The sequence below is a fragment of the Cetorhinus maximus genome, chromosome 5 (assembly GCF_964194155.1).
Source record: "Cetorhinus maximus chromosome 5, sCetMax3.hap1.1, whole genome shotgun sequence".
NCBI lineage: Eukaryota > Metazoa > Chordata > Chondrichthyes > Lamniformes > Cetorhinidae > Cetorhinus > Cetorhinus maximus.
This window is the reverse complement of record NC_135883.1, coordinates 37,920,396-37,943,995: the sequence shown is the minus strand read 5'-3', so window position 1 is coordinate 37,943,995 and position 23,600 is coordinate 37,920,396. Positions and strand designations below refer to the sequence as shown.

General features: G+C 43.5%; 1 protein-coding gene across 1 annotated transcript in view; it reads right to left on the bottom strand.

The window, feature by feature from the left end:
• The window catches only part of trim67 (tripartite motif containing 67), a 56,362-nt gene extending 34,196 nt beyond the window's left edge, over positions 1-22,166 (bottom strand). Inside the window, exons 1-5 of the mRNA XM_078541754.1 lie at positions 21,289-22,166; positions 15,905-16,000; positions 12,115-12,237; positions 8,796-8,906; positions 5,558-5,711 (exon numbers count right to left, since the gene is read on the bottom strand). Of these exons, the coding sequence (XP_078397880.1) occupies positions 5,558-5,711; positions 8,796-8,906; positions 12,115-12,237; positions 15,905-16,000; positions 21,289-22,104 (1,300 nt within the window). The 5' untranslated portion in view covers positions 22,105-22,166. The remainder of the gene's footprint in view (positions 1-5,557; positions 5,712-8,795; positions 8,907-12,114; positions 12,238-15,904; positions 16,001-21,288) is intronic.
• Between the last annotated feature and the right edge of the window lie 1,434 nt (positions 22,167-23,600).

Below are 23,600 nucleotides of genomic sequence, written 5' to 3'. Positions count from 1 at the left end.
CTTTCCTCATAGCTGCAGTTTTCAAACCCTGGCAGCATCTTGTAAATCTCCTCTTTACTCTCTCCAGGGCAATTATGTCCTTCCTGTAATGTGGTGACCAGAACTGTACACAAAATTCCAGCTGTGGCCTAACCAACATTTTATACAGTTCCATCATTACATCCCTGCTTTTGTATTCAATACATCATCCAATAAAGGAAAGCATTCCATATGCTTTCTTTACCATCTTATCCACCTGTCCTGCTGTGGTGGCCTAGGCATCTGCAGGGAACCCATTTGGTGCTGAAAGGGTTAATGGGGAAGTTGAATTGTATGCCTAGGCCTAAGAGAAAAATACTACAGCCTTGAGAACAATACCATCTTGTCTGACCACAGTTGTAGGATGAGCCCTGAGACATTCCATTTTGTTCTTTCCCAGGCCGAATGTAATCAGGGTTGTGATAAGTATTTGCGTAACCACAACATCTGTTGTGAGGGAAATGGAAATTTACTGGAACATGGATTGGTCAGTTAACTTATGCAAATAAGCGGATAGGTTTGTGCAAAATTTACTGATTGGCTGTAAAAATGCTTTTAACAGGTCTGCGTGTATTCTGCTACAAGACAGTACAGTAGCTCTCATTGTATTGTCTCCATTGTGCACAAGTAATAAATGGGGTTTCTACATACGAAATGATGCCTTGGTGTGATTAATCTCCGACACTGCTACCTTCAAGGACCTGTGGACATGCACTCCAAGGTCTCTCACTTACTCAACCCCTCTCAATAACTTCCTGTTTATTGATTATTCCCTTGCTTTGTTTGACCTCCCCAAATGCATTCCCTCACACTTTTCTGGATTGAATTCCATTTGCCACTTTTCTGCCCACTCAACCAAACCATTGATATCATTCTGGAGACAAGTTATCCTCTTCACTATCAACTACATGGCCAATTTTTGTGTCATCTGCAAATTTCCCAATCATACCTCCCACATTTATGTCCAAATCATTAACATATACAACAAACAGCAGGGCCCAACACTGAGCCCTGTGGAACACCACTGGAAACTGCTTTCCATTTGCAAAAACAACCATCAGCCATTACCCTTTGTTTCCTGTCACTGAGCCAGTTTTGGATCCAACTTGCCACCTTCCCCGTACCCCATGGGATCTCAATTTCCTGATTAGTCTGCCATGTGGGACCTTGTCAAATGCCTTACTGAAATCCATGTAGACAACATCCACTACACTACCCTCATCAATTCTCCTTGTTACTTTCTCAAAAAATTCTATTAAGTTAGTAAGACACGATCTTCCCCTAACAAAACCGTGCTGACTGTCCCTGATCAACCCATCCCGTTCTGAGTGATAGCTTATCCTGTCTCTCAGAATTGATTCCAATGATATGCCCATCGCTGAAGTCAGACTGACCTATAATTTTCTGGCCTATCCCTTGCACCCTTTTTAAATAATGGTACAACATTTGCAGACCTCCAATCCTTTGGGACCTTGCCTGTATCTAGTGAGGATTGGAAAATTATCCTGAGAACATCCGCTATTTCCTCCCTGGCTTCCTTTAACAGCCTGGGATACAATCCATCCGGCCCTGGTGACTTAATCCACCTTCAAGGGTGTCAGTCACTCCAGTGCTTCCTCTCTCACTATGCTTATTGTACCTAATGTTTTACACTCCTCCTCATTAACCAGGATGTCTGCATCATCCCTCTCCTTAGTGAAGACAGAGACAAAGTACTCATTGAGAACCCTACCCACATCTTCAGCATCAACACACAAGTTACCCATGCGCATCTCTGATAGGCCCTACCCTTTCTTTAGTTATTCTCTTGCTCTTGATATACTGGTAAAACATCTTTGGGTTTTCTTTGATTTTACCTGCTAATATTTTTTTGTATCCTCTCTCTGCTTTCCTAATTTCCATTTTTACTTCACCCCTGTACTTTCTATATTCCTCTAGGCTTTCTACAGTATTAAGTATTTTGTGACTGTCATAAGCTTTCTTTTTCTGCTTTATTTTGCCTATATGCTTCTGGATAACCAGGGGGCTCTAGATTTGGCAGTACCACCCTTTTTTTGTGGGGACATGTCTACATTATGCCCGTAGAATCTCGCCTTTGAATGCCTCCCACTGATTTGACACTGTTTTCCTTTCTAATAGCTGTATCCAGTCCACTCTCGCCAGCTCAGCTCTGAGCTTCGTAAAATTTGTCTTCCCCCAATTTAGATCTTTCACTCCTGTTCTATCTTTGTCCTTTTTCATAATGATACCAAATCTAACTGTATTATGGTCACTATCTCCAAAGTGGTCCCCCACTGCTACTTCATCCAGTTGCCCAGCTTCATTTCCTAAGACTAAATCTAGAATTGCAACCCCTCTCGTTGGGCTTGTTACGTGTTAGCTAACAAAGTTCTTTTGAATGCAATTCAAGAATTTTGTGCCCACTGTGCCCTTCACATTGTTTGCATCCCAACTGATAATAGGGTAGTTGAAGTCCCCAACTATTGCTGCCCTATTGTTTTTGCACTCAGTAATCTGCCTACATATTTGCTCTTCTAACTTTCTTCCACTATTTGGGGGTCTATAGTACACTCCTAGCAGTGTGGCTGCCCCTATTTTATTTCTGAGCTGAACCCATATGACCTCATTTGATTCCTCATTTAGCATATCATCCCTCCTCACAGCTGTAATTGACTCTTTAACCAATAATGTTACACCCCCACCTTTTTTTATCCCTCCCACCCACTACCCTGTCTGAAAACTCCATATCCAGGGATGTTGACCTGCCATTTTTGCCCCTCTTTAAGCCAAGTTTCCATTATAGTGATGATATCATGTTGCCATGTGTCTACGTGTGCCCTCCGTTCATCGGCTTTATTTGCTATACTCCTTGCGTTTACATATATACCTTTTAAAACTGCCAGATTCCTGTGCTGTACACTTTTTAACCTGTGCTTTTTCTGTCTTTCAAAGTCACTCACTAATTCTCCATCTCCCATTCCCTGCTCTGACTTTGCCCCCACATTCCCATCCCCGGCCAATCTAGTTTAAACCCCCCAAACAGCACTAGCAAATCTCCTTGTGAGGACACTCATCCCAGTCCTGTTCATGTGTAGACTGTCCAGCTTGTACAGGTCCCACCTTCCCCAGAACTGGTCCCAATGCCCCAGAAATCTGATGCCCTCCCTCCTATACCAGCTTTCCAGCCACATGTTTAATCGCTCAATTCTCCTATTTCTATACTCACTTACACGTGGGACTGGGAGTAATCCTGAGATTACTGCTTAAGAGGTCCTGCTTTTCAATTTCCTTCCTAGTTCCCTAAAGGGGACCTCATCCCCTTTCCTACATAAGTCATTGGTACCAACGTGGACCACGACCTCTGGCTGATCACCCTCCCCCAGAAGAATGTCCTGTAGCTGATCCATGACATCCTTGATCCTGGCACCAGGGAGGCAACATACCATCCTGGAGTCATGTCTATGGCCACAGAAACACCTGTCCATTCCCCTAACTAACAAATCAACTATCACAATAGCTCTTCCTTTCTTCTTCCTCCCCTCCTGTACAGTTGAGCCGCTCGTGGTACCAGGGAAGTGTCCTAGGCCCAACCATCTTCAGCTGCTTCATCAATTCCCTTCCCTCCATCAGAAGGTCAGAAGTGGGGATGTTCACTGATGATTGCACAATGTTCAGCACCATTTGCGACTCCTCTGATACTGAAGCAGTATATGCAGCAAGACCTGGACAATATTCAGGCTTGGGCCAATAAGTGGCAAGTAACATTCATGCCACACAAGTGCCAGGCAATCACCATCTCCAACAAAAGAGAATCTAACCATCTCCCCTTGACATTCAATGGCATTACCATTGCTGAATCCGCCACTATCAACATCCTGGGGGTTACCATTGACCAGAAACTGAACTAGACCAGCCAAATAAATACTGTGGCTATGGGAGCAGGTCACTAGCTGGGAATTCTGAGGCGAGTAACTCAACAAGTAAAACACCATCCAGGACAAAGCAGCCCACTTGATTGGCACCCCATCCACTAATTTCAACATTCACTCTCTCCACCACCGATGCACAGTGGCAGCAGTGTGTACCATCTACAAGATGGCACTGCAGAAATTCACCTTTGACAGAGCCTTCCAGACCCATGTCCTCTACCGCCTACAAGGAGAAGAGCAGCAGATGCATGGGAACACCACCACCAGCAAGTTCCCCTCCAAACTACACACCATCCTGACTTGGAACTATATTGCTGTTCCTTCACTATTGCTGGATCAAAATACTGGAACTCCCTTCATAACAGCACTGTGGGTGTACCTACACCACATGGACTTCAGTAGTTCAAGAAGACGGCTCACCACCACTTTCTCAAGGGCAGTTAGGGATGGGCAACAAATGCTGGCCTAGCCAGCAATACCCACATCCTGTGAAATAAGAAAAAAAGTATTCCTATTGACAATTAAGACATTGCAAATAGCTATCAACAGTTTCAGAGAAAATGATTTAATATGGGATATTGCTCATGTGATTGTTCTGTCATAGAATCTCTTTAATGGCTTGCACAAAATCAAAGCTGTAGCTCGATATTACTAGTGCTTTCAATAGGTCCCTGGCATAGACCTCTCAATATAGGCTCTTGTGCCTTCCTCCACCACCCCACTCCATAGTCAGTGTGAGATGGACGGAGAATACCTCAGGTATATAGGAACCTGAAATGTCAGTATTTGCAGGTTTGGTTCATTACCATGATCCCTAATGTTTCTTCCAAGCAGGACACCACAAACCCATCCCTGGAACATCATTGGAATGGTCTTGAAGCTTGCAGCCAAACGGGGTTGCGGGAGTAACTCCTGCTTCAGACAGACTGGGGTTCAGAGTTCAGGGTTCCTTGCACTCCCTGTCTGGAAGCAGCAAAAGGTGTTGCCAGCCTGCTGGCTTCAGTTTATCTATCAGGCAGAAACCTAGAAAAATTAGGAGAGGGGCATATCGACATCACTCCTACCTTATTGCCACGCCTCTCCATGGTTTGACCCCACCCTTCAGCAACATCCAAAAAATGGACATGAAGCATGTAAATGGGACATACCTAGTATCTGCCCCTTTCTCCTCTGCTTTGAGATGTGTGTGGAGGAATAATGGACCTTATTAGTCTGTATAATATCACAACCAAAGCACCACAAGTATCCCTGGCCCTTCACATTCTAAATCATTCCAAAAGCTTTACATTAAACACCAGGGAAATGCTGCTTCTGTTGTTTTTTTTTCGTGATTTTCTTCAATTCGTGCCTTCTTGCTACCATTATTGCAGGACACATATTGACTGGAGGAACCATAAAACTCCAACTTTATCTTTAAGAGAAATACTTCGGAAAAAGTATTTGAATCAGGCATGATGTGATAACTCAAACCTGGTGTGTAACAAAACTTCTTACAGTCACAACAGCTTGTGAATTTGAGTGTATGTAAAGTCTTTTACATAAACTAGAAGACCCCCTTGCAAATTTTAATCTAAAGCCATATTGCATTATTGCTTCACACACTTACTTACTTTTCATTTGAATAAAATCAAGTTGGTGAATTGACTGCAGTAATGGGCCATTGTCAAGCGTCAGATCAAATTCAGGATTTATTTTGGGTTCCAAAGCTCCTTTAACCCACTGCTCCTGAGACACTTGTACACGCTTGATTAAAGCATCTGAAATCTAGAACCACAACACTTAATATAATGCATTGTCAACTTTTACAGTGAATTTTTTAATTCAAATTTGTTTCAGATAAATGCTCAAATATGGAATTGGTACGGCATGCAGCAATTCAGATAATAGTTAAAGAATAACTGGTTTATAAACAGAATAATGGTGTTAATGGGAGGGTGCCATTTACCCATCATGCATGTTGCAACTCTTTGAAAGAGCCATCCGGTCATGGTTAGGGTTTCCCATAGCCCTATAATTTTTTCCATCAAATTTTTATCCAATTTTCTTTGAATGTTATTACTGAACCTGCTTTTGCTACCCCTTCAGGCAGTGTATTGTAGATCATAACAACTCATGGTATAAAAATATGTTTCCTCATGTCATCTCTGGTTCTTTTACCAATCACCTTAAATCTGTGTCCTCTGGTTACCTAGCCTTCTACCATTCAAAACAATTTCTCTATTTACTCTATCAAAACCATTCATGCTTTTGAACACCTCTATCAAATCTGTTCAACCTTCTGTGCTCTAAGAATGACACCAATCTCTCAGTCTGGCTACATAACTGAAGCTCCTCATTCCTGGCAGCATTCTCATAAATCTCTTCTGCACACTCCAACACGTTGGCATCCATCCTAAAGTGCAGTACTCCAACTGAGGTCTAACCAGAGTTTTTTTTTAAAAAGAGGTTTAGCATAACTTCCTTTTTTGTTTTCCTCTATTCCTCCAATAATAAAGGCAAGGATCCCACATGCAATTTTAAACAGCCTCTCAAATTGTTCTGCCACCTTCAAAGATCTGTACGTATATCCCTAGTTCTCTCTTTTCATGCACCCACTTTAAACTTCCATCACTTAGTTCACATTGTCTCTCATATTTACCATTCAAGTGCACAATGTCTCTTAACATTAAACAATTGAATAACAGTACAAACATTGTACAAGCACGTCATGTATTCTGACTAGTAACAAGAGTTTGAAACCCCAACATAACCAGTGAATGCTGCAAAAGCAAAAATAATGCAGATATTAGAGAAATCTGAAATGAAAATAGAAAATGCTGGAAATATTGAGCAGGTCTGGCAGCATCTTTGCAGAAAGAAACAGAGTTAATGTTTCAGATCGATGACTTTCAATAAAACTAGAAAATGTCAGCGATGTAATAGTTTTTAAGCACCTCATTCCAGTGACTATTACAGTTTGGTGACCATGAAAATGCATTGAAAAATAAGTCCATCTTCAGGGCATTGACGGGAGTTGATCGAATTTGCTTAAAAATCTACGGGAGAATAAAAGCAAAAATAATCAGCGTGGAATTAGATAGCCAGAAGAAACTGGCAAGAGGAAGGATCACAAGTCCAAAAATAGTTTAAAATTTTTAAATTGGCATCTCCCCAGATGACACATCTGAGACTGGGAATGCACCAAGCGATTAAAAAGTAACTGTGGACATATAAGCTTTCAGTCTGAGTCAGTATTTATATCACAGAAAGGGGCCATTAAACTTTGGATATAATTGCTTTAGAAGCAGTTCAGAGAAGGTTCATTCAACTCATTACTGGGATGAGGGCTTATCTTATGAAAAAAAGGTGAACAGGTTAGACCTATACCCACTGGAGTTTAGATGAATGAGAGGTTATCTTATTTGCTCTTGTGGGAGAAACTAGAACTCGGAAACATAGTCTAAAAATAAGAGGAATCCATTTTAAGACAGGAATGAGGAGAAATGTTTTCTCTTGGAGGGTTATTAGTGTGTGGAATTCTCTTCCCCAGAAGGGAATGGCGGCTGGGTCCTTACATTTATTCAAGGCTGAGTTAAAAAGATTTTTGATAGACAAGGGAGTCAAGAGTTATGGGGGACAGACAGGAAAGTTTGGCTGAGAGCACAACCAGATCAGCCATGATCTTATTGAATGGTGGAGCAGGCACAAAGGGCCAAATGGTGTACTCCCGTTCCTATGTTCCTATGGACAATGTTGTAGAATGGGCAATATCGAACTGACTGTCCATTATACACTCTGCTCGATTTTTTCTCCTAGTGACTTTATCACAAAGTAATATGGATATGGTATACAATGGACAGTTAATTTGTTATCACTTATTTCACATCATTGCACAAAGTTAAACTGACCCCAATTGTGTCTGCCAGCTCATTGCAAGAGAGATGCAAAATGAACCCCATTGCTTCTGCTCCCTCCCTTTAGCCTCACTCTCCCTGCTTCAAATATTTATCCAACCTGATGAAATGGCCTCTGCATCAACCACACCATGTTCAGAAAGAAATTTCTCTAACCCATATCATTCTTTCAATGGCAATTTTAAATTGATTACCCTTCACTGACCACTCAAAAACTGAGGCAACAGCCTTTCTCAGTTTACTCTACCAAAGTGCTTCATAAAATTTCAAAATTATTATTAAAATCTCCTCTGACCTTTCGCTGCTCCTGTAAGAAATAGTCTGAAGGTTATCAACCTCACTCATAGATAATATCTGATCCCTGACATCATCCTGGTGAATCCACATGATACACCCTGTGCCTTTAACATTCTCTCTAGAACAGAGCATCCGAAACCACACAGTAGTCCTGTGGCCCAACCAATGCTTTGTAGAAATTCATCATTTTTTTTACTATTGTTCTCTATGCCATTTTTACAAGACTCATTCATACACTGCAAAACCATGCTGCTTCTCCTTTGTGATTCAAGTGGAGGATTAGTGTTACAAGCTATGTTCAATTAAAAATCCCTTTTGAGTTGCAAATAGATTAAGCTTTAAAATAAGGTACTAATTTATTAGATGTGAACAAATACCAAAGTACTGGAAGAGTGCACCTGCGAGAAATATATTATGCTCTATCTTATTGTTTTCTAATGGAGAAAGATACTTTGAGATTGCTGCTACATAGAAATTGAAATCATTTGTCTTGCACTGAAATATGTTTCTACTTTCCCAATGTATGACTTTGAAATAAATGTTAATGTTGGTAATTGGTTCTTGTTAACATATTTCTAACAGGCCGTTCCACTTAAATATTGATTGCTCAAAGGAGGATTTTCTACCATATAATTATAAACAGGTGCACACTACATACCTGTAGGAATCCACTGGGATCGTTGTCTTTTAATACCTCTAGACAATATTCCATGAGACCCGTCGTCTGGCGAAGTTTCAATGTGCAGTGGCTTATCTGCTCCCGAACGACCTGAAAAGCATAGGTACAACATTTATAGTCTAACTCAACACATTAGAAGTACACATGATTGGAAAAAGAAAAATTTGCACATCATAATGTTTTCTTGTTCTAAAATGAGCCTTGTGCAGACAGATCCATTTCTCAGTATTTACTTGGGGAGTGAAAGAACAAAAGCATGTGCACGAAACCATGTCAGCTGTGTGAACACCACTGCCAAATAGATCTCATTTGCAACATTTAGTATTCACTCAGGTCTATGGGAGAATTTTGTTTTTTTGATCATTCATGGGATGTGGACTTCGCTGGCTAGGACAGCATTTATTGCCCATCCCTAGTTGCCCATGAGAAGGTGGTGGTGAACTGCTTTCTTTAACCGCTGCAGTCCATGTGGTGTACATACACCCCACAGTGCTGTTAGGAAGGGAGTTCCAGGATTTTGACCCAGCGCCAGTGAATGAACAGTGATATATTTCCAAATCAGGATGGTGACTTGGAGGGGAACTTCCAGGTGGCAGTGTTCCCATCTGTCTGCTGCCCTTGTCCTTCTAGGTAGTAGTGGTCGTGGGTTTGGAAGGTGCTGTCGAAGGAGTCTTGGTGAATTCCTGCAATGCGTTTTGAAGATGGTACACACTGCTGCTACTGGGCGTCGATGGTGGAGGGAGTGAATGTTGTGGATGTGATGCCAATCAAGTGGGCTGCTTTGTCCTGGACCATGTCAAGCTCCTTGTGTGTTGTGGGAGCTGCACTCATCCAGGCAAGTTGGCAGTATTCCATCACACTCCTGACTTGTGCCTTGTAGATGATGGACAGGTTTTGGGAAGTCAGGAGGAGGTTTACTCATCGCAGGATTCCTAGCCTCTGACCTGCTCCTGTAGCCACAGTATTTATATGACTAGTTCAGTTCAGTTTATGGTCAATGGTAACCCCCAGGATGTTGATAGTGGGGGATCCAGTGATGGTAATGTTATAAATGTAAAAGCAAAATACTGCAGATGCTGGAAATCTGAAACAAAAACAAAAGTTGCTGGAAAAACTCAGCAGGTCTGACAGCATCTGTGGAGAGGAAGACAGAGTTAACGTTTCGAGTCCGTATGACTCTTCATCAGAACTAAAGAGGAATAAGAAATGTGGTGAAATATAAGCTGTTTAAGGGGGGTGGGACAGGTGGAGCTGGATAGATGGAGCTGGCCCTCTATCCAGCTCCACCTATCCCACCCGCTTTAAACAGCTTATATTTCACCACATTTCTTATTCCTCTTTAGTTCTAACATTATAAATGTGTTGGACACACCCCCTGGAGAACCAAGACTGCAACGAATAACCCCGTTTGACTAGTATTGGCTTAGCTTCTGCAATGCTGCTCATAGTGAAGCAATGGGATGTAGTGCTTTGTATGAAAAAAAATGGGTCCTGCTTTTGTGTCTTGTTTCCCCTTAACACTCACACAAACATCTGTTTGTATGGATGTATGAAACTAGGGATATGTAATGCAGTGGCTGTGTTACTGCACTGGTAATCCGGAGGTCTGGGCTAACAATCCAGAGACTGAGAGGTCAAGTTCCACCATAACAGCTTTATAATTTGAACTCAGTTTTAAAACATGTGGAATAAAGAGCTGGTATCAGTAAATTGATCATGAAGTTGTTGGATTGTCATAAAAACCAAACTGGTATGTAGAGAAACATAGAACACTGTATTACAAAGTATTTACAGTACAGAAACAAGCCATTTGGCCAACAGGTCCATGCCAATGTTTATCCTTCATATGAACCTCCTTCCACCTTTCTTCATCTAATCCCATCAACATATCCAGAAAATGCTGGAAAAACTCAGCTTGTCTAATAGCCTCTGTGGAGAGATAAACAGAGTTAACATTTCGAGTCTGTATGACTCTTCTTCAGGAGCTCTGAAGAAGAGTCATACAGACTCAAAACGATAACTCTGTCTTTCTCACCACAGAGACTGTTAGACCTACTGGGTTTTTTCAGCATTTTCTGTTTTTGTTTCAGATTTCTAGCACCCACAGTATTTTGCTTTTATCCAAAAACATATCCCTCAATTTCATTCTCCCTCGTGTGTTTATCTACCTCCCTCTTAAATCCATTTATGTTATTTGCCTCAACTCCTCCTCATGGCAGTGAGTCCCACATTCTCACTACTCTCTGGGTAAAGATGTTTCTTTGGAATTCCTTACTGGATTTATAGCAACCATCTTATAATTATTTTGTTTAATTTGACCATTAATTTAAATTAATGGTTGGTCTTTTCTATCTTCTTTCAGAATTGATGCAATACTTGGCTATAAGGAACAGAAGAATGTACATCCAGTTTGTGGCCTTGCTCACAGTATCTCGCTCTGGTGTGCCACAGAAGGGTTTCTACACCTGTCGAGAGCATGTTGTTTAGTTCTCCTCAGCTCTCTCAAGACCATAGCTTTTTAATCAGTGCCCCTTAAATAGTTACAATCTTTACAATTATTCTGCCTCACGTTCAATACATAAATGGAATATCACATGTTCAGTTCTATATTTTCTATAATTTTGATTGAAATGGTTTCTATTTGACCATATCACCCAAACTAATATTCAAATATTTAACTTGTAAAGCACAATATAATGTAAACTTTGAACATTTTCAAGTAAAACCCACTTTATTCTTTATTTTATAACTATAACTATTGCAAATGAAATTCAAAGTTTTAATGCCAAACATTGAAGGAGGAAGAGATTTACTAGACTGATACCAGGAATGAGAGACTTCAGTTACGTGGAGGGAGAAGCTGGGATTGTTCTCCTCAGAGCAGAGAACGTTAAGGGGAGATTGAATATATATTTTCAAATTATGAAGGATTTTGATGGAGGAAATTGAGAGAGACTGACAGGAAGGTCAGTAACCGGAGGACATAGATTTAATATAATTGACAAAAGAACCAGGATAGAGATGAGGGGAAGTTTTTTTGAATGCAACAAAGCGTTATGACCTGGAAGGGTGGTGAACAGATTCATCAGTAACTTTCAAAAGAGAATTGAATAATTACTTGGAAAGGAAAAATTTGCAGTGCTATGGGGAAAAAGCAGCAAAACGTGTCTAACTGGATACCTTTTTCAAAGAGCAAACAGGCTTAATGGGTTGAATGGCTTCCTTTTGTGCTGTATGCATCTATTATTTCATAACAAGTGGCATCAATGCCACAATCACCATTTTATCCAGAACTCACCTTTAATTTAAATTCACGCTCCTTGGTAACTCTAGTAAGCAATTTTGCTTTTTGGCGATTTAACGCATCAACAAGTGCATCACATTGTGCCACAAGGCAAGCTTCAACCTCCACACCATTCTCCTACAAAAGAACAAATAGAACTACAGTGAGGGTTAGAAATATCATGGCCCAGATTTTCGCCACGATACAGAGCTTCTCGCAAAATCGCAAGTCCCTGAACACGGCACTTCCCATTTTCGCAGGAATGGGAATAAGCGGCAGGGCACATTTCACGCCTGTGTGTCTTATGGAGGCAGCTGGCCATTTAATTCATCAGTTGCCTCCACTGAACTGGAATTTTGGTAGCCTTGGATTGTGAAACCCAAAGTGTGCAGATTAGACCTGGAAGGGCAGGTATAAACTTATAAACTTTCTGGATTCATTTGGATAGCCAGGGTACTCCCTTGGAGAGGTAAGTTACCCCTTTGGATCTGGTCCTGGGACACCTTTGGGTGGGGGGGAGGGGGGATCAGGTGCCCTTTAAGGTAGGGCAGATGCCCTTTGGAATTGTTAAAAAAAGTAGGTATAATTTCACTTTCACACATTATACACTATTTACTTACTCAATTAACCTATCTATATCCCTTTGTAGCCCCCTTGTGCCCTCTTCAAATCTTACTATCCTACCTATCTTTGTGTCATCAGCAAATTTAGCAACCGTACCTTCAGTACCTTCATCCAAGTAATTTATATAAATTGTAAAAAATTGAGACCCCAGCACTGATCCCTGTGGTACACCACTCATTACATCTTGCCAACCAGAAAAGGACCCATTTATGGCTACCCTCTGTTTCCTGCTAGCCAGGCAATCTTCTATCCACACCCATATGTTACCCCCTACACCATGAGCTTTTATTTTTCACAATAACCTTTGATGTGGCACCTTATCAAATGCTTTTTGGAAATCTAAATACAGTACATCCACCGGTTCCCCTTTATCCACAGCATATGTTACTTCTTCAAAGAACTCCAATAAATTGGTTAAACATGATTGCAAATGCTTGTTGTCATAACGGGTTGTGCACTTGAATGAAATGTTTGTTGTAAAAAGGCTTTATTTAGCTGAGGGAATGTAAATGTAGTGATTTTCTTTATGAATGAAAATGTTTTTTTCAATATAGTGAAGTTCGCAACAGGCACCTAGAACTTTAATTTATAAAACTTTATTTTATCTCATTTTGATTGGGGGCGTCCCTTGGAATAGGGGGTATGAGGTGCCATAGGTGAGGGCATGAGGCAGCATGGGTTGGTATGGTTGGGGCATGAGGAGTGTGTGGGGGTGGGGGTCAGTGAAGGGTGAGGGCTGGAGGGTTGTTTCATGTTTTATTATTTATTTTAAAACTGCACCCCATGACCAAAAATCCAATGTCCGGGCAGCCATTTTGAAACTTTGGTTTCACAGAGCCAGAATTCCCCCGTCTCTGCCCACCTGACCCAGGAACAAAAATCTAGGCCCATGTGTCAAACAGATACAGCCTGATTTCTACCATTATTAGTAAATACAACACAAAATATTTTAGTTTTGCAAGCAACTCCATTAACAAATTACAATCAAAATTGCGTCATTTAAGATTTTACTATAAATATGGTTTAGAAACTTTTTTAAAATCCACTGTTTGAATTGCGTATTATTTAGATAAAAAAAAACTTTTAAATTAGGGTTAGTGAAATATTTCCAACACTAGAATACAATTCAACATTTAATGCTGCAGATAGCGATGGAAGAAGGTATAAGTCCTCTACATAAGTCATGACCTCTGTACAGGTCCCACTCAAGGGCGGGATTTTCTGTACCCGCCCGCTGCTGGGATCTTCTGGTCCCACCGCAGGTCAATGGACTTCTGGCTGGAGCACCACCTTGCCTGCGGCAGGTCCCGCCCGCGACGGGGCTGGAAAATCCCGGCCTTAGAGTCTAATCTGAGCAGAATTGAAGGTAGAAGTGCTCAGCAAAGGAGGGAAAATCACAAGGGCCCCTTGTACAGCAAATTAAAAAGACATTGGCAGTGGGGTAGGCAATATAGCTGGGCAGACAAGGGAGTTAAAATTATGTTTTTAAAAAAAAACAAATTTACTGAAGCATTACATTTATGGAAACGTAAGTTAGATATCTACAGTTTAAGACACAGCTGATGATCTTAGGAGAGTGCCTCGTTCCCTGTGCGCATCCCTCCCCGCCCCCCCCACCTCCCTCCCCCACCTCTGCCCACCCTCCCCCCAGCCCCATCCTCCCCCAACCACCCCACCCCACTCCCCCCCAAGACCCCCAAACGCCACCCCCCACACCCGCCGCCTCCCCCAACCCACACCCCACTCTCCCCAACCCCCGCGCCCCCCTCCCCGCACCCCCTCCCCTCACCCCACGCCCTCCCCTCCAACACCCGCCCCCCTCCTTTCAACCCCCCGCCTCCCTCCTTTCAACCCCTGCCCCACCCTCCCCCCAACTTCCGCCCGCTCTCCCCCTCCCCCCAACTCTTCCCCCTCCCTTCATTTTGCTACGCCTACCCCCCCACACCCCACCCCCTGCTTCCCACTAATCCCCACTGCCCCCTCCGTCCCCAACCCCCCATCTCTCCTTCCCCCCAGCTACCTCTCCCTACCCCCCACCACCCCCTCTCCCTACCCCCCACCTCCCCCTCTCCCCACCCCCCACCCCACCACCCCCTCTCCCCAACCCCCTGCCCCACCCCCTCTCCCCAACCCCCTGCCCCACCCGGGGGAAGGGATGAGTGCTCCCATTGGGCACTGGGGGCCAACAAAGGAGGATTCCCCGCCCCCCCAACTTTGTCCGACACCAGCTTGCCTGGTAAAAGCTGCTGGGCTACCTATGCAGTGTGGTCCTTCCCCTGCAATGTGGTCCTTCCCATGGGTAAAATAGCAGTAAGGCTGCATGGACCACCCGACACCCCATTGTTCCCAGTAAATGGGTGACAGGTAAGGGGCGGGCGGGAAGGCCACACGTTGCATTTTACAAGCCCTCACCTTCAAACACACCAGCAGGGGAAGGGTAAAATCCAACCCAATATAACTGATACGGTAAGAAAAAAAATAAAAGTGGTTCTACTTAAAGAATTTGCATTAAAAGATTGCAGATCCAGCAATAAATGAAGTTACACTGTAAAATAATTTTCAGTACTTTATTGTAGTAGAAAGTGTGTTCCTGTCCAGGTTCATTTCACCAGCGGCTCACGGTTACAGTACCTTTGCCTACAAATCTGGATTGTTTTATTTTAATAAAACACTTTAAACTTATATTTTTGCTATCCTACTTGACTCATCATAGCACTCCTTTCTCCAACTATACCTCTACTACTAACAACCCACCAAAGAAAGAAATAGATCCGCTGCCCCTTTTGACTTTACTGCAGCTCCTTGAATCAAATTAACACTGTTCAGAAACAGCTTCTTAGTCTACACCACTGTAGGTCTGGTATTCATCTAGGCCAATTAGCATTAGGGGGTCCATATAGAGATACTGCCAGGATCAGAAATTACATACTAATGGCAACAGGCAGGAACTTTAATTCAGTGATGTGAGCATTTCATTCATTACCCATCCCTGTTATCCAACCTGTTTATTTGCAGCCACATCTTCTCTGAAAGGAAGCAGCAGTTTTCAAGATTGTGGAAAGTGGGCAATCAAAACTCAGTGAATGAAAACACAAGTATTTCACCACTTTCTTCCTATAAAAAATTCTAGTTTCACAAAGAGACCATGCATGGGATGCCACAAATCTTACAGCCAACTTACCTGAATTAGTTGTACCATGTTTTTCAAATGCACCAAAAACTCTTTGGCCTCCTTCGCTTTGTCAGACACACCATTTAATGCTTGAGACAGCTGGGCCTACAGATGAGAAAAATAAAGGTTTGCATTAAGTTAACAGATTCTCATTTACACCTTTCACAGTCACAAGTCTTCACTTTTTAATCTCACCTTCAAGTTATAGATGGAAGCGTCAGGCTGCCTCTGCTAATAAGACTCTCCCCCTGAATCCGAAGCCTACAGTTTCATCCCCCTGCACATCCCCACCAGTGCTTAAGAACACAGCTCACACTTCACTGAAAAACCAGGAGAGTACTGCATTGTCAGGGGTGTCAACTTTTGGATGAGACATCAAACACCTCATATGTTCAGCTGGACTAAAGAAACCAATCGCAGTGTTCAAAGAAGAACAGGCTGTTCTCCTGTTTACTTGCCAGCATTCCTAAACTAAAGTCAAAAATAGATTAAATGGCCATTTATCTCATTTACTGTTTATGCGAGCTTGGAGACAGGCCTAGAGGGAGTGGTGTGAAAATTTGCAGATGGTAACAAAATAGATGGTATAGTTATTTGGTTAGAAAACCAAAGGAAACTTGGAGCAATATCAGGTAGTGTGAGGGGATGCATTTTGGTAACAAGAAACAGGAGAAATAATCATCTAAATGGGAGTAGGCAGGATGCTATGGAAGAGCACAGAGATTTGGGGTGCAGGTGCACAGAATATTAAAGAAAGACATGAAGTTGATAAGGTAGCTAAGAAAAAACAGAATTCTATGTTTTATCTCAACAGGTAGTGATGGGCCTATATAAAACTTTAAGACCTCAATTAGAATGCTGTGTGCAGTATTGAGCTTCACATTACAAGAAGGATTTTGAGGCTTTAGAGAAGGTGCAACACTGATTCACCAGGATGCTGCCTAGTATGAGGAAAAACATTTATGAAGAAACACATGAAAAGTTGGGGCTTTCTTCATTAGAACATCTCAAATTACAGAACAATATAATAGGTGCTAATACAAACATACGAATCAGGAGTAGGTCATTCAGCCCGTTCAGCCTACTCCGCCATTCACTAAGACCGTGATTGATCTGATTGTGGTTTCCTTCCTTGTCAATCAAGAATCTATCCAACTTAGCCTTACAAATATTCAATGACCCTGCCTCCACTGCTCTCTGAGGAAGAGTTCCACAGACTCAAGTCTCTGAGAGAAATAATTTCTCCTCATCTCCATCTTAAATGGGAGGCCCCTTATTTTTAATCTGTACCTCCTAGTTCTAGTCTCTCCCACAAGGGGAAACATCCTTTCAGCATTCACCCTGTCAAGTTCCCTCAGGAGCTTATATGTTTCATAGATCACCTCTCATTCTTCTAAACTCCAATGGATACAGGGCCAACCCATCCAACCTTTCCTCATAAGATAACCCTCTCACCATGCCTTCCATAGTAAAATTAGGCAGGATGTGACAAGATGGAAAGAAGCAAACTGTTTTCAGTAGTCAAAAGGTCAACGAGGCCTCAGATATACAAGGTTAAATGCAAGAGATTTAGAAATAGAAATTTCTTCACAAAGGGGTTGAATGTATATAGGAACAGAAAGTAGAATTGTGATTAGAACAATTTTCTTAGGTGGAGGATAAATCCCAACATGGACTAGTTAGGCCAAATGGCAAGTTTCTGAGTTGTAATGTTGTGTGTATCGTACACAAATTGGCTGCTGCATTTATCTAGATAACAGTGACTGCGTTTCAAATATAATTCAACAACTGTGAAGTGGAATATGCTACCCTGAGGATATGATGAGGTACCATATAGATGCTAATTTCACTTCCTCTCATAATTTAAGTGCAACAGATTCCTGCTTTAATATGCTAATTAAAATAAAACCATTAATCCTTTATATTAAGTACCCAGTATAGCAGAAGTCTGTTAAAAGCTGGATTTCTGATTTGCTTAGCTTCTAAGCAGTGTAAGGTTCTGTGACTTTGTATTAGATCAAATGATCAGACTAACAATAAATCACCTCAACCATTTTACCAGTTGAGCTGCAGTGCATGGTGACAGATATGTAGGTGGTTGGTGAAAATAACTTGAAAGCCTTGCTGCTAGATAGCTTGTCTATTGAGTCACATCTTTTGAAAGATTGTGTGCAATTGGAGAAAACATGTATGAGCAATGCTGTTTTCATTACATTGCTGCTCTTCTCCTCCTTGGTGGTAGAGGTTATGGTGCTGACAGATGCTGTCAACTCAGAGTTGCTGCAGGGCATGTGGAAGATGGTACATATTGTGGCCACAATGCACCAGTGGAGGAGAGGGTGGATACTGACTACAATGATAGGGTGCCAATTGAACAAACTGCTTTGTTCTTGATTATGTTGAACTTTTCAAGTGCTGTTGTGCCTGCACCCATCCAGCTGACTGGTGAGTATTCCATCTTAAAACTTTTAAAAAGGTACTGAGAAAAGGCAAGGAATTGGGAATAAATCAATATCTCTTTCAGTGAAATGGTGGGCTGCAATAAGCCTCCTTTCTGCGCTGGAGAATTCTATACTTCTATCTTAAGCAAATACTACAAATCCATTGGGGGCAGTTCAGGATAAATATCTTAATGATGTCGATAACTGGGATTAAGAGCTTTCAGGGGCTGTTACAAATTTTGGTTCTGCATTACATATTCTTTCAGGTTCAGCATCACTGATCACTCCTTTCACTGGATCGTGTGTCCCGTCCCTTCCTATCTGGAGAGCACCTTTGTCATTCAATACCTGGTCAAATGACAGTGTGGTCCAGGGACTGAAACAATAAACACTCATTACGTTTAGTGGACACTGTCATCTCACACTTGCCACCATATGCTTTCCCCTATTTTTTACAGAAAGTGACTGAAAAACACTGGTTTGACATGGCCAATTCGACACCAACAAACTTGTTGATTGAGTATATGAATGAACTGATAGCAATTTTCTAGTGAAATGTGTCTACTTTTCATCGCTCCTTCTAACATTGCCAATAACAAAATGTGCCACTGTAGCCCATTAATAAACAGACTGACATTAACCTTAGATTGCAAGATGCCGTCATGTCTCATTATGCCTATGCTAGATATAAAATGTAAGTTCCTTTATCCTAGAGAAACCAAAAGAGAAGAAAGCTAGACTACTGACCCCTCCCAAGGCTCTCTGTGCATTCTTATCTCTGAGTCAGAGGGTGAAGGGTTCAAACACCATTCCAAACAGCCCTGGTAGGTGGAAATGAGAATGTGGTCCCCAAATATTGAGATGACATCCAGCTGGGTAGTCATGTTAGAACAAGTGCCAATTGGCACAGTGTAATATTCCCACCTCTGAGTCAGAAGGTGAAATGTCCGGGTTCCACACCCGACAGCTCCATGTCAAGAACTACCAAAGTTACTACCTTGAATATACAATTCTTGTGGGAACAATGACAATGACATTGTCTGTTTAGTTACACCTCTTCCTGATCACAATGAATGAAAAGCATTCCAATACTAAGGTGTGGGCCATCTGGGAATATGGACTCCCCATCATCTCAAAACTATTGTGCAACAGTTTTAATAGCTAATTTATTTCCCCTCAGGGCAGAATATCAAAATTCTTAACCAGCTTTTGCTCAGCATCTTCAGGCTTTTACTGCTATCAATTCAGAAAAGTATGCTGGAACAAATCAAATTCCACAACAACAGACTATAAACTAAACCAAGATCTAGATCAAAAGGGGTAAAAACCTCAAATGCAAAGTTATTTGTGTCAGGGCTGGACCAGACATATTTTGTTTGAGATGATGATTCAAGGAAAATAACATTTTAAAGGGATTTTCATTAGTCACCTCTTGGACTAACCTACCTACTTCCTCAAAAGTCACTGAAAGTTAACCACACCTCTTTTATATTGTGTTTCAATTTATTATTTCCCTCTTCCCTCTCGCCCCAAACCTTCCCCAGTGTGGATGGGAACCTATTCAGGATGAATGGGCAAAGGACAAGTGAACTATAGTTAAGTACACCTGATAAATCAGCTGGCTTGAGAATGGGCAGCATGATTGGCTCAGGGACACTGTCAAGCCCCAGTGCAAGGCAAGTAAACGATCCGCTGGACAGACGGGACAACTATCGAGTAGCTGAAACGTCAACTTTGCTCTTCTCCGCCGATGCTGCCAGACCTGCTGAGTTTTTCCAGGTATTTCTGTTTTTGTTTTGGATTTCCAGCACCCGCAGTTTTTTGTTTTTATATCGAGTAGCTGAATATGGATTCACTCTTGATCTTTCTGCAGGCATTATTCATTTTACCGAATGATCCTAAACTACAGGGACTGAGCCTTTGGATTCATGGTAACATTTCCACTCGAAGTTAGGAGATAAGGCGTCCCACTTCTGACAGCCCGAGAATATGGCCCCTAAATACTGGGTTGACATCCAGTCACGTACTCATATCTAGACAAATGACCATAGGCACAGTGGGAATATTCCCACGTTTGAGTTAGAAGGTGAAGGGTTTGGGCTCCCCTCCAGCCAGCCCTAGTGAGTGAAGACCTGAGTGTTGACTCTAAATTTGGATTGATTGCAACAGAGGGTACTTGCGTTGATAGATGCTAGTTCCCTCCTCATAAAGAGTAGCTGAGGCTCTTTAGCCATGATTGCAATCCACCTAGAAGGTGCTTTGAGGAAAGCAATAGCAATTTCTTCCCTAGTAAGGTGGCTTGAGAATCTTGTGTCAGACAAGAATTGATTTCCGTCCTAGGGCAGAATACAAGAAACCCATCTGAACTACATCTTGACGCTGTCAGCATAACGTCTGGCCAGGTGGTCCAATGTTCTCAACAAGTCGATTGACAGATTAATTACACAAGTGGAAAATGGCTTGCTAAATCCCCCAGAGCCAAGGTTATTGTTGACTGAACAGTGTAAAATTGTACAGTTACATTGATTCTAATCAAGAATTGGGCAGGGAGGTGATAAGTCAGCATTTTTTCATGTATTGAAAGATGCTTCTGAATACATTTTCTTCATTTCCCATTGAGCTACTGATAAAGAAATGCCGATTCTGATAGATGGAGTCCACTTGCAAACTGTGGTTTATGGGCTTTAGGATATCAAATAGTTTCCAAGCTAGATACCGCTTCCAAAAGCGGCTACATTCGGCCCTAAATCCTGGCTGCTGTCAGGGAATGATAAGTGGACTCTGGTTAACAACAATTTGATTCCATGAATCACTTTATCAACTACATCCTAAACATCTTTTGGGTGTAAGTATGTTTGTAACCTCCTCAGTGGAAATGGCCTGCTGCTGTTCACCCTTCCTTAGGCTCATCCCTCAGCATCTCTCCCCTCCAAGTGAGTAGAAGCTCCTTACCTTGTGTTGTTTCCACATGGCTCCCAATGCCTTGACTTCGTGCTTGCCGTGTTTCCCCTCCTCCAGGCACTGGTAACACACGGGGATCTTACAGCTGGCGCAGTACATGCTGTGGTTCTCCAGTTCGTGCTCGGTGCAGGTGGAGATCTTGCGAGGCGGCAGCTGTTTCTTGGCGGCGGCGGGGGCTGCGGGGGCGGCGGCCCCGCGGGCCTGACTGGGCGGGATGAGCCGGTGTTTGGCCAGGGGTCCGCGGGCCGGGTGGCACCGCCGCTGGCACGGCTCGCAGTAGAAGACGTCGCACTGCTCGCACAGGACGGCCGCCTCCTGAGGGCCCCGCTCACACAGCTGGCACTTGGCGGCCTCGGTGCGGCTCTGCTGGTAGCGGCCCACGATGGCCTCCAGCAGGCGGTTCCGGGCGAAGCCGCGGAGCCCCCGCTCCTCCAGCAGCGCGCTGCGGTGACACTGCGGGCAGGTCAGGCTGGAGTGGCGGAGCGGGGCCGGGAGCGGGGCCGGCGGGAACACCCGCACGCCGTTAGGCGACTTCTGGCTGGGGGTGGCCGGCGCGAAGCCCGTGTACGAACCATAGCCGCTGTCCGCCTCGCTGTACACGCTCATCTTGTCCAGCTCCAGGTAGTCGTAGTCCGAGGCCGAGGTCCGGGCCCGGGCCTGGGGCGATGGTGGCTCGGCCTCGGGGGTCTGCACCAGGATGGTGCGGGCACAGGGCAGACACACATTGTGCGAGCACGGCAGGATGATAGGGTCTCGGTAGAATGAGCCACAGACCGGGCACTTGAGCTCCTCTTCCATGTCAGCCATGCAGAGGCGGGGGACGGTGTGAGGGCAAGCGGGCGGGACGCGCGGCTCAGAGCCGCCGGTCAGCACCAGGCGAGGGACAGCGCCGTCGCTCACTGCGCATGTGCACCCTCCTCCGGAGGGCGGGACAGGGCCGTCGCTCACTGCGCATGTGCACCCTCCTCCGGAGGGCGGGACTGCGCCGTCGCTCACTGCGCATGTGCACCCTCCTCCGGAGGGCGGGACTGCGCCGCCGCTCACTGAGCATGTGCACGCCCGCCCCCGGAGGGCGGGACTGCGCCGCCTCTCACTGAGCATGTGCACTCTCCTCCCGAGGTGGGGTGACAGCGCCGCGGCCCACTGCTCATGTGCAACCCCCCCCACCAACCCCCAGCTCCGCTGTTCACTGCACATGTGCACACTTCCTTCATCGCGCCCCCACCCTCCCCTCTCCACCCCACGGAGGGACCGTACCGCCGCGCACAACGCGCATGTGTAGGCGATGGGGCCCACGAGCTGCTGGTTGGGAAATGTAGTCCCACTGGCCCTGGCGAGGAGTCATTGTACCAGAATAAACACATTCCAATAATACATTTTTTGTACTAATTATTTCTGTTTGCTATTCTCATTTATCATGAATACCAAAGCGGTTTATTTTGATGCTGCAGCCAAAGTGTCGGAATCGGATTAAGTTCAATGTCTGTGTCAGTCCCAGTGTCAATGCAACCAGAATCTGGATTCGGGGCTGCAGCCCAAATGGCTGGAAAAGGTGACCTCGTGCCGCTTCGCTCCGAAGTCTCACCAAGTTTTAACAATGAATTCACAAGTTAACATTGTTACAAAGCTAAAATCGTACTCAAAATAATCAAGAATTAAACCTAACAGTCTAAGACATTTACAATCTACAGCCTTTGGAGTTCCTGATATTGCTGCAGCACTTGAGTCATTGGAAATGGGGTTTGCACTGGCCGGACCAGGGTAAGCACTCTGGAAAGTGATAGATGGCCGTAGTGGGGGCCCCCTATTATCACATTTTGCTTTCTTAATGTCACCATTATCATCTCATTTAGCCAGGAGCACCACCATTAACTGCTCTTTGACCTGTTGCTTATGACATCTTTTGCCATCTCTCCTTTGCCTCCACCTATCGCTGGCCTTCTATCCAGCTTCACTGGTTCCACCCCCTTAATCAGTATATATTTCACCACATCTCTACCTCCCATTAGATCTGAAGAAGAGCCATATGAACTCGAAATGTTATCTCTGTCTCTCTCTCCACAAATGCTGTCAAACCTGCTGAGTTTTTCCAGCACTTTTTGTTTTCGTTTCAGATTTCCAGCATCTGCTGGAAATATATCTCTATATCATAATGTGGATGGTACTGTTTCCCCAGTCTCTTATTAACCTTTACTGTCCCAAACACCCTGATACTACTCCTCCCCCAATTCTTTAGCCAAATATATTTACAATAATATTTACATACTACCCCTTCTCCCCCACCAAGTCTCTGACTTTACATA